The sequence below is a fragment of the Corvus brachyrhynchos genome, unplaced genomic scaffold (assembly GCF_000691975.1).
Source record: "Corvus brachyrhynchos isolate BGI_N302 unplaced genomic scaffold, ASM69197v1 scaffold115, whole genome shotgun sequence".
Lineage (NCBI taxonomy): Eukaryota > Metazoa > Chordata > Aves > Passeriformes > Corvidae > Corvus > Corvus brachyrhynchos.
The window spans coordinates 21041891-21053661 of NW_008239553.1; the positions used below are offsets into that span (position 1 = coordinate 21041891).

General features: G+C 38.4%; 1 protein-coding gene across 1 annotated transcript in view; it reads left to right on the forward strand.

Moving 5' to 3' along the window:
• Positions 1-607: 607 nt before the first annotated feature.
• Positions 608-11771, forward strand: part of FAM177A1 (family with sequence similarity 177 member A1) — a 12433-nt gene continuing 1269 nt past the window's right edge. Inside the window, exons 1-4 of the mRNA XM_017741924.1 lie at positions 608-812; positions 7767-7833; positions 9523-9620; positions 10436-11771. The exon at positions 10436-11771 is cut by the window's right edge and continues 1269 nt beyond it. Of these exons, the coding sequence (XP_017597413.1) occupies positions 741-812; positions 7767-7833; positions 9523-9620; positions 10436-10648 (450 nt within the window). The 5' untranslated portion in view covers positions 608-740 and the 3' untranslated portion in view covers positions 10649-11771. The remainder of the gene's footprint in view (positions 813-7766; positions 7834-9522; positions 9621-10435) is intronic.

Consider the following 11771-nt stretch of genomic DNA (forward strand, 5'->3'; position numbering starts at 1 on the left):
TATTGACTGGCCTTTGAATTAGAAGTATATATTCATAATGCTTGTGACCCAAAGACTGCATTGTAGCATTCAGCAGCTGGAAGAACACAGCCAGACATTGTACTTCTCACTTTGTATGTTCTTAGCCACAAAACTAAGTGTTGTCCTTTTACCATGGTCCCTTGTACTAGTCATGGTTACTGATGAAAGTCCCCAGGGGCAGATTCCTTGGTGCATCTTTTTAAAGCTTGAGCCTGGCTGCTTAGTTATTCAGTTCTCTTTTGTGCTAGAGGTGTCTGTCTGAACTTGCAAAGAGGTGGCTACAGCCTATGAGCTTCTTGATTAATTTCATTAGATATTAATTCCAAACCCAACAATACTTTTAAATATTAAAATTTATGTGCTTACCAAATTAGTTAATGAAACATGCCCCAACAAGAAACCTTTTTGTTACTTTTAGAGAAGGGATCAGTTTTTACATATCTGCAAACAAGAATGTTTCAGTCTTTTACCTACAGGCAAATGTCTTCTAAATGTCCACTGGATATGATAACCAATCTAAAATACTTTTAAAATCTCATGAAGTTTGTTAAGGGGGAACTTTCCAGTTCCAGAAGCGTGTACTTGAGATAATGATTTTTTTTTTTCCTTTATAGCAACTTTCAAAGGGAGATAGTGGCTTTGAGAATGTGGAGCTGGGTGTCATAGGAAAGAAAAAGAAAATTCCAAGGAGGGTTATTCATTTTGCAAGTGGAGAAACAATGGAAGAATACAGCACAGATGAAGAGGAAGATGAACAAGAGAAAAAAGACCTGTTGCCACCTGTAGATCCTGTAGGTATTTTACTTGATAAATTGCTACTTCTGGTTTACTGGGTAACAACATTTTATACTTAATTTTTTGTGTCATAAATCTGATACAGTCTTTACTATTATAAATTCTAATAATTGGATTGGCTTAAGGGACTCAGAAATCTTTGAAAAGTATTCTTGGAAAGTTTTGTCCTGGAGTTCTCCTCCACTAAAGTAGCCTTACTAATTAGAAAGGGGTTTAATTTCTTCACAGTTCTAGTTTGTCTTCTCCAGCACGTCCCTTTCTAATAATATTTGCCTGGTATCTCCTTGATTTGTACTGTTGTTTTAAAAAAAAATGTTGCAGGGGAGACTTTTTTTTCCTTATGTTTGTTGACAGTGGAGAGTTAAACCTGTAGTTTAGGGTTACCATGCCAACAATCCAGATTTTAAAGGACCTGCCTAGTCCCTGTAGGTAATGTTCATCTGTCTTGTAAGCTATTGAGATGTTGCTGAGCCTGTGAATGGAGTTTCCTTTTATTGGTCCAGATTCCAGTGAAGTCTCAACAATTAAAGCTGGTTGTGTGCATTGTAGCTGCTAAAATGCATTTTTCTTTTTGTAAATGATTCTGGATCTATACTTAGAGGTAAAATGAAATATCTAATCTGTTTTATTCTGTTGGCCTGCCTGATGAACTATTTTGCAGTGATAGTGTGATTGCAAAGCTTACAGCTGCATGTGCCAACACCAGCGGCAGCAGCTCCCCACCCTCTGGCAGTCAGTCCCAGAGAAGATCCACATCCTGCTCTTCATCTCTCCACATGCCCAGTCTCATGTTTCTTTTATGACAACCCCAGAAACTGGTGTCCCAACCACCTCTTCTCTTACCCTTGTACAACAATCCTGCCCCCAGTAAGTTGAGTCTGCAGTCCTATGTCCTGCCTGCTGGTGGAGCTCTCTTCTTGGCCCTCTCTGTGCTTGGGTGCCACTGAGGTGGAGACTCCCAAACCGGCTGGATCCTCCCTGATACGCTGGAGTGTGGTCAGGCAGCCAGGAGCCAGGGCTTCATGCAGCAGCTAGTCCTGCCTGGTTGCATACTGAAGGCAGACACTGGTGTAGAGCTGCTTCTTCCCATACTTTAGAGTTCCCTGCATGTACAGAAAACAGCACCCTGCTTTCTACTTGACATTGCTGTTGAAGAGACTCCTGCACCATTGTTTGGGAATCCATAATTAAGAAATGTTGTGGTCAAAGCTTTCTATTTACTCTCCAGTAGTAGGTCCTGTATTTATTAATATGTGTATCCATCTTGGGAGAGCTTCGCTTTCTTGAAGGGACTGAAGGGTTTGACTTTCTGGTTATGCTCTTCTGAAGAAGTGGTGAACCCTAAGAGGTTTGCTTTGACTGTCAAGCAATACCTCTCTTCCCCTCTGTAAAATGCATTTATTTTGAAGAAGAAAAAAGGTGGATTGAGGACTAAGTTCCAGTGAGACTATGGGAATTTAGCTGGGATTGGGGTTCCTAATGACTCACAGGTTAAGCTGTTGCATTGCGTTTTGCATGGATTGATGGCAGTGCTCTCTTTCTTGGCAGGCAGTTCTTGTATACAACAAAAAATGACATTAGCCTGATAGCAGGTAGGATATTATCAGTATAAAATACACATGAAGTTTATAGTTGGAAAAGAAATGTATTGTAGTCACAAACAATGAGTAAAGTGTTAAGCTGCCTTGCTGGGTACTAGGGTGTTTTTTTCCTCCTTAAGGATCTTCTCAAAGAAATGCAAGAAGTGTGAAACTTACTGACTATTATGGTAATGTTCAGGTATCTTCAGAGTGAGGTCTGTTCCCCACTAGGCAGTCATGTCAGATACCTGTGAATGTCTGAGATATTTTTTTTCCCAATTATAATGAGCAGGGAACAAGTTGTGTATAATTTTTTGTGCCATTTTCTGACAGTGGAAAGAGTTCTATGGTGGTGCAGTGATGGAAGGCTCACGAGCCTTGGTGTAGGTGTTGTGAGGGCAGAGACATGCTCGCTGCTGTGCAAATGGACACTTATCTAAAGAGCCCTCAAGTATGCACAACAGCCAGAAATGCTGCATGATTGTTCCCCTCCTTTCCTAATACCGATTCCTTTTCTGAATACCAAAAAGTATATTGTATGGTGGAGTTAAGATTGTGTTATTCTCCTTTCACAGTTTATTAAATCCTTAATTTTGAATACACTTTTTAATAAAAGGACCCCCCAAACTACCAGGAGTAGTTTATTGTGGAGCACACTCTACCTTATTATGTATTGCTTTTTACCTCGGACAGAATGAACTTGATTAGAGCAGGGGTTGCCATTAAGTGAGGTTTACTTTATCTCCTGCATGCTTCATGTATCCCAGCTGAGCCAGACAATTGAAGAAATGTTAGTCCAAGCTGAGCTTTGATGTTTTAGCCAACAGCTGCTTTTAAAATGTTTTTATTGTAGGATTTCTATAAAAGCAATTAAATAGTCTGTTTGCTGAGACCAGCATGTCTAAAACTTGTTATCTCAGTTGGGATACAAAAAAGTATGTTGCAAGTAATAGCTGTTTCTGGACCAGTTTATTTTTAGAAAAAGCACATTTAGTATTTTGAATAGAACTTTCAAGAAATTTCAAAGCTGTGCTGTTATTAGCATCCTGGCAGCTTTTGAATGAGTTTAAGGGAAACAAATATTTTGCTGTGTTGTAAAGAAATGTCTTAAGTACCTTGGTTTAATTGTCTTTTAGAGCTAAGCAGGCAATGACAATGTGTTTCTTACTAAGCAAAGTAGTATGTATATATCCTGGTAATACCATAGCCAGAGCACTTGGTGGGGTGGATTCCTATTATTCATAACAAAACAAATTCTCAAAAAGAACTGGGTTTTAAATTTTCTTTGAAACAACTTCTGGTGCTTCTGTAGGTCAGCACTCAGTTCATTAACACTGTTGGACTGGGGTGTCCATTCTATTATGTTTTATATTTTTTAATCCAGAACACATTATTTTTTAGATAGTAGCATTCAGTATTATCTGAGTGTTCTCACATTGAAATTCAAATGCTTTAATAGCATAAATGTATTTTTGATTCTTTTGTCCTAAAATGTAGATATTTGCACTCTATATGTAAATTTGCTTTTGTCCACCAAAACTTTATTTTGTATTAATTAAGAAGATAATCCTTCTGTTTATCCTTGGAGGGACACCTGGTGGTGCAGCACTTTGCTGCATTCACCTATTAGATGAATAGGCAGAAGGTGGAGTGTAAGTCTTCAGAGAGGAGCTGTAAGCAACATGACTGTTGGTGTGATAACCTTAGAATTCATCCCGAGAAGACATCTGCAACAAAACTCCAGGAGAGATTTAACTTTATTAACCTTCAATGCTCAGAAAGATTGAAACACAACCTTGCAGGAAGGTTATCTTGATATCCTGTAGTCACAAGGGCTTTAACTTCAAATAGAAAAAAGTCTTCTCTTGAGGACCGTCCAACTCTGATTTTCTCTAACAATTTGGGGATGAAGGAGAAAAATAGTCACTGACCAAGTAATAACTACTCATAATATGGTAGAAGCTCTTGATGGAGGATGGTGTGCGTGTTCCTGATCTTGTTTTCACTGGCTTGTCTTAGATGTCACAGTTTTACGTGGTGCATACGCTAAAGAACCTATTATAGCAATGAACAGGCAAGGATTAAACTAATTAAAAATGTATCTTGGCATGGTAATCAATGAAAAAGTATCTATTTGGTGGTGTATATTAACTACTGAATACAGGATTTTGTTTTTCTGAAATCAAGGTAATTATTATTTTTCTCATTTTGCCATTTTCTCTGACAAAAAGAAACCCTACATACCTTGGAAAATTTAAGTGTTATTAGGGCTGAAATCTGCCAAAAATAAATATATATATGGATTGTTTAGGAACATGGTGCACTCAGAAATTCAAGGGAACATGTGTGCTCCCTTTGGCAGCCCCACAGTAGGACACAAAAGCCTGTTCTGTTATTGGACCAGAGGCCTCTTGGTTTTATCAGTGATTGAATCCATTATGTTCATTCCTATTTAAATTAAAATTGTACATTAAGATTTTTTGTAATTTAAAAATCAGTTGTCAAAACCATTGTGTTTTCCATTTTAACAACAAAATAAAGTCAGGGTAGCTGAATAATATAATTAAACATCGTAGAAACGTATACTAAAGAGATGGATTGCAGGAGAAATACAGTAAACCAGTGTACTGCGTTTCATACTGTCCCTTGTTCCCAGTCAAGAAATACAGTACTGCTGTGTCCTTGAGTTGATGATTAAAGACTGAACATTAAGGCTTCTCTGGCTGGCCAAAGGAAGCTGAAATACAGTATCTGGGTATGTGGTTGTGTAGGTCTGTAGGACCTGACTTGGGTATGGTTTTCCAGTTCCCAGCTCAGTGCATTAAAGCTACTTCACAGGCAAGGATTAATTTGATTAATTTGTACTGAGCCATTACTTAACAGCCCTGTTCATGTCACTTGAACAGTTCCAGTTTCCCCAGTACCAGTTCTTGCCTCATATCTGCCATTTCTGCTTCCATCTCTGAGGTGCTCTGGGAAGGCACCCAAATTTACCCTGAGGAGGTAAAGGGGGAATGTGTAGAAAAAGAAGGTGACTCCTTGGATGCGTTCCTTTGTTCCTGGTTGTTCCTGGTGGTTTTCTCTCCATGCCATCTCCTTTCTCCTGTTGAATTTCTGTGGAGTAGCCTCTCCCATGATTTTATATTGCCTTTTGAGACACTGGAAAGAAAGTTACCTTTTAAATTGAGGGGTCTGGCAAAGCCTTGCTTGTCAGGGATGAGGAAGTGTCTGGTTGGGCTTTGTGAGAAAGCAGAGGTTCCCATGAAGCTGAACTTAGAAGTGCTTCTAATGTACCAAACTGATTTTTAACTGTGCTGGGGGAAGAGTAGAAATAGAACCTCTGTGTCTGCCGAGCCTCAGCTGTTACCCATGTTTGTGTTACCACAAACTTGTTAGAATGTTCTGGGTCTGAGTTTCTTCTGTCACGTTGAAGTTCAGCTTTGTCTTTCCACTCTGAAATGTTATGGGGGTTCTTGTAGCTTCTTTCTTACAGCACACAGCAGGCCCTTGTTTGTCCTGTGCCCTGCGTGAATGCTTTTTAACCCTGTCACCTCATCATGAAGGATTGTACAGAGCCCTGTCAGTGCCATTATTTGCACCTGTGGCAACAAGCTTTTCCAGCACTTTTTTTGACTTCTTCAACTGAACAAACTCCTCGTTAGCCTGTCTGCCAACTGAGCACATAATCAATGAGCAGGAGGTGCTTTTGTGTGAGCAGGATAGCAGCTGATTTTGCTTACACTTTTACCTTGGCAGGACATTTTCCATATCCACTGCCAAAAATACATAACATCTGGCTTTTTGTCAGCCTGCCCAACTTGAGTTTCTGGCTTGACAGACAATTTCTTGCTGCAGTGATTTGTAGAGACTATGCTTGGAAAGCACCAAAGTCTGGTAGCTTGTGTACATGCATACTGAAGCCATACCAGCTAGTTTCTGTAGCTGTATTATTTACAATAATATTGGTTGTTCCTGTACAGATATCTATTAAATAAGAAACTAGAAAAAGGTTACTACCAAACAGTTCTTATAGAAGTTATAAATACTTACGTATGTGAGTAGAGCTAATGTGTTTCACGTAATGAAAGCTGACACTTTTAATTGCTACGTTCCAGAAGAAAGTACTTCTACAGAGATCTTTTCTGGGGGGAAATACGTAACAAAGAGCTTGCTTGAATACAGCAGCCTGTTAACTATAAACATGTTTTGGTTCACTATGAAAGTTGAATTTGCCTTTTCACAAAAATGAAAGCCTACAATTTTTTTCCTCTTTACCTTGGAATCTGCTTTTCCCCTTTTCCTTTTTATTACATGGTTTTGTTTGGGGATTTTTTTAACCGATACAGTTTCTTCCCTTGATGAAAAGCATAGCCTGTGCATGCCCATTATTTTATAATTAATTTAATTCTAAATCTTTAATTTACAATGTGTGTGTGTATATATATATATATATATATATATGAATGTATCAGTTTGTCTGGAGGCTGCAGTATTTTTCCTGTAGCTGTGAATACACCACAGTTGTGCAAAGAGCAATTCCCCTTCTTTGTCTTCCTGGCCAGCCCTTCCTCAAGAGTCTGTACCCCTCCACAGCAGCACTCAGTCCATTCACCCCATCCCTGGGATCATGACGAGATCCTACCCCTGCAGCTGCACACAGATCTCCAATTCCTCATGTTTATGTTGTGTGCCCTGGTGTGGAGGCTCTTTGGAGACACTTCCTCACTCACATGCAAATGCTTGAGGTGACTCCACTTGAGCCCTGTTTTATTCATCTTGTGTTCCTCGTGGTTCACATCACCCCCGGCGATTTGCTTGGCAGCATCTCCACTGCTCCCTCAGAGCTGTGGTAACTCTCCTCCTCCCTCGGTTCTCCTGGTTTTGTTTTTCAGGTGCAGTTTCAAGGGATAATTCCTATCTGGTTGTAAATGTTTGAAAGCAGCCTCTTCCTCAGAGGTTTGAAGGTTTGGTTTGATTTTAAACAGTCATTTGCAGTTCAATCATTATTGTAATGAGAGACTACTTTGTTACCTCACTTCTCCTCTTGGCCTGATGGAATTCAGAATGTTGTGGAGAGCTTTTTCTAGTCAGGGATTGAGTTGGCTGCTTGTCATTTCCCAAGTCTGGGAGCAGGAAACAAAAAGCAGTGAAAGAAAATTTCCCAGAGGTAAACCATGGCTATATTTATATCTTGTGGTGATACTTTTCTTCATTTGTCTGGTCTACACTTATTTTAAAGCAAAAATATTGTAGTAGCTGGAAAACAAGACATTGCAGGTCTTTCTTCTCAAGCTGTTTGAGGTTTTGCATGTGTTATTTTGTGCCATGAACATACAGCTGTACGTATTCATACTACTCTTGTTCCTGCAGACAACACTCACATGGGGACCCTACTTGTGGTTTCACATGCTGCGAGTTGCCACATCAACCTTATCAGGTACTGCTTTATTTAATTCTTGGGTAAACCAGAAAGGGAATACTGAAAGTCACAAAGTGATGTTGACAGACTGTAAATCATCTTTGGGTTCTTCTACTTGCTGTTTTTTCAGAAGTATGAATCAAACTGTACTTAATCTGTGGAGATGTACTCTCTTGCCTTAGGCACTTTTAAAAATTTTTTTTTACTTTCCATCAACAACTCTTGCATGGAAGAATGACTGGAAAATACCCTTTTGATGAACACTTCTCCCCCTTTTTCTTCGTATGGAGATAGGTTGGTGTTGGCAAGGGAATGTATCAGCTTTCTGTTAGGTTTTGTATGGAACCATTCTGTGTGATGTTACCTGAAAAGAATGCTGGCTGGTGTGACTAAACTGACAGTTTTTCTGAAGACAACTAGAAATTATCCCAAGGACACATCCAGTTGTGTGGCGTACGATGAACTTCTGGGGTTACAGAATAAGCAGGACTATTGTCAAGGGTCTTAAACTCACTGCACAGAAATTTGTATGACTCATGGACCTCTTAGAATTTTGCCAAGTTTTAAAAATGCTTGTCATAGTCTGTGTTCTTTCCAAGGTGTAAAGTATCTTTATTGGCTTTTTTTCCGCAAATATTATGGAGTTTTGAATATTTTAAAATTTTCTGGCAGTCTGTTGTATTAGTTAACCTATCTTTATTTTTAGAAACACTTTTTCTCTAATGTGCAGTGTAATTAAATTCCTTGACTCATCTGTTCTTCATACGCAAGGGTAGGTAATGCTGTCCTTTTTTCAGAAGTCCTTTATGAATTTGAAGGTCAGTGCTTTCTTCTTCGCCCTTCATTTTTGGCTCTTACATTTGTAATTTGAACTGGTCTTTTGCCCAATGCTTGGGATGCCGGGATATCTGTAAAATTAGTTATTGTGAATGTTCATTGAAGTAGTCAGTTGCTAACTATTAACTTTTTTTCCCTGAAGATGACTAACTCATTTGCTTCCTTGGGGCAGATTTACAATTTGAAGTGCAGTATATTTGACTTCTTGATTGCCTTTACTCAACCAGTGCTGTAGCCATCACCACGGTAAAGAAACTGAATGACACAAACTTCCCCCTGTTCCATACTTTTGACTGTGCCCTACCTGTTTTAGCAAAGTAGCACTGAATGTAGCCTACAGCTTGAAAATTGAGGCAGCTGAAACATAAATATTTTATTAATCCATTAGTACGCAACACAGAACATTGTTAAAAGTGACTTGAAGTATGCTTGTATCAATAAATACTGTCTAGTTTGTTAGTACCACTAGACTGAACTGCCAGTACAGCTGGTACCCATGTACTTTTGTCTAACCTTAATTTTCAGTTGAAGTTCAGCTCAACGCTTACCCTTTAACTGATTCCTAGCAAAACAAACTTAGATCCAAAGCTGAAACGAGCAGAATTCAAACACTACCACCATATATATTTTCATTGAATTTCATATCCTTCTCCTTTTGTTCATTCTTTATCCTAAAGAACAATTATTAGTATATTCAGCTAATAATTACCTATAAGGAGATTAACCTCACAGATTTTTGTTTTATTTTGTGAGTGAAGTAGGACTACAGAAAATCATTCAGGAAAGATGGTGATAATTTTTATAATAAAACTGTTTTTAAGAATTTTCTTCTAGATCCTAATCATATGTAAACCTCTCTTTATTTTTCAGTGTGTGATTTCCTGGGAGAAAAGATTGCATCTGTTCTGGGGATAAGCACACCAAAATATCAATATGCCATTGATGAGTATTACAGAATGAAGAGAGAGGTATGTGTGAGAGATAGGGTTCTTGCACTCCCTTTTCTCCCAACTTTTCTTTCCTGGTATTCTAAAAAATAAAATTTTTATTCTAGCATTAAAATGAAGCTTTAGATCCTCAATTTCAGCTTGTCTCCAGTTTTCATTGGATGCATGATTAACAATTTTTTATCCATCAGCCTATTCTCTCCAGCTCATCAGTCTTAGAAATGGGTGGGTCCTGACCTCTGCTCTGTTTCTCTTGTACAATGCATTTTCAAGTCAACACTGTGACAAAGTTGGATGGACAGGGGCTGAACACTGTAGAGGTGGCTGCTAGCAATACACTTTCCAGCTGTAAAACTTGTTCAACACAGTGTCATGGGTAAATTGAACACAAGGTTACCATTTGTTCTAAAGCATAACTGGACAACACTGATAGGTAGCCAGTGCTTTCGGCAAAAAAAACCCTTAAAAATCTTCATTTAGAAGAGATGAAAAACATATTTAAAGCTTTATTAGTTATTTTTTTTATTGAGAGCTGAAAAAGCTTTAGAGGAGGCAGACCAATCACTGTTGCTATTAACTAAAACTGCTTATCTAGGTATGTGTCTTTTTTCTGTGTTTAACAAGGTTTAATCCTTCACTTTTGGTGGTTTTTTTTTTCCATAATGGGATTTCTAGAATGTACCTCATCTTACGATCAACTGTGACTGTTTTCTAGTGGAACAAATGTCCTTGCCTTGTAATAGCAACTGGTATGCTTTTATGGAAAGGCTTCAAGTTAATCTAAGTAAGTGGTAAATAGTAAATAGTAGCATATGAATCTGGTTATCTCTCTTCAGGAGGAAGAGGAGGAACAGGAAAACAAAATGTCAGAAGAAGCAGAAAGACAGCATCAGGAACAGCAGAACAAGCCACAAGCTGAAGCTCCTGTCCAGACAGACCAGCCTGGAGCAACAGCATGCTCTTCATTCGTGAATGTAAACTTTGAAAGTGAGGGAGATTGCCCGCCCATTGCAGAAAATAAAGAAGATGTAGTTCCTGTCCCTCCTTAAGTGTAAAGCTCTGTATAATGTAGGAAATAAGAACTGTCAGGTGTCACAATCTGCCTATAAACAGGAAAAATAGGATTATACTTGTTCAGTGAAATACAACTCCTACCATTCTTATTGATCAGGAGAGAGCTAGGTGATGTCTGTTCAGTCTGTCTGCCTAATAAGGCTGAGGCATTCTGCCAAATTGGCACTTCAGTTAAAATGAAAATTGCACTACAAACATTTGGTCTGAAATTGAATGTGTGAGCTAAGTTCTGTGTAAAGCAAGTAGAAATGTCTTTTCTTTGAATTGCTGTGTCTCTCAACACTTGTGGATTGCAGAGGCAGTGCTGTTTCCTACTTCTAAAAACCTGATTTGCACATTGTTAGCAACTCGGCTCTCTATGAATAGATTAATAGGAATTAATATCCTGTAACTCAAAAGTAATTATAATAGAGTCTTATTTCCCCTATTTATTGTCACTGTTGTATGCATGTATTTTTTTCTGTTGTTAACACAAGAGAAAAATGTTAGATTTAATGTTAATTAGAATCAAGGGTCCACTGACTTTTTTTTTTTTAAGTAAAGAAATTCCAACTTTCCAGGAGGCTATAAGCACCCTTAAGAACTTAGGACAAGTACCACCACTCTTGGAGGCTAATAGTGCTCAGCTGCTCCATGCAGTGCTGTAGCAAAGTTCAGAACTAACATCCATGTAGGATGTTCTCACTCCTAACCCAAGAATTAAGAGACCCGTGTGCTTAAATGCATGCTCTCAGTGGTCCTGGAAAGAAACTAAAGTCTTGCTAAATTATGTTAAGTGCACTGGACACTCTATGTAGTACCAGTCTAGAACTATGAACTCTTCTGGACATCGATTACCCAATTTAGGAAATAAAGAGAGGTTTACGTATGATTAGGATCTAGAAGAAAATTCTTAAAAACAGTTTTATTATAAAAATTATCACCATCTTTCCTGAATGGTTTTCTGTAGTCCTATTTCACTCACAAACATTAGGTTACTGTACTTCAGTAACCTAAACAAACTGTGTCTAATATTAAATTACCAGGAAGGGATGTACCACTGCAGGTGGTTTTCACCCTGTAAGCACAGAATACAAAAATAAATAGAAACAACAGAAC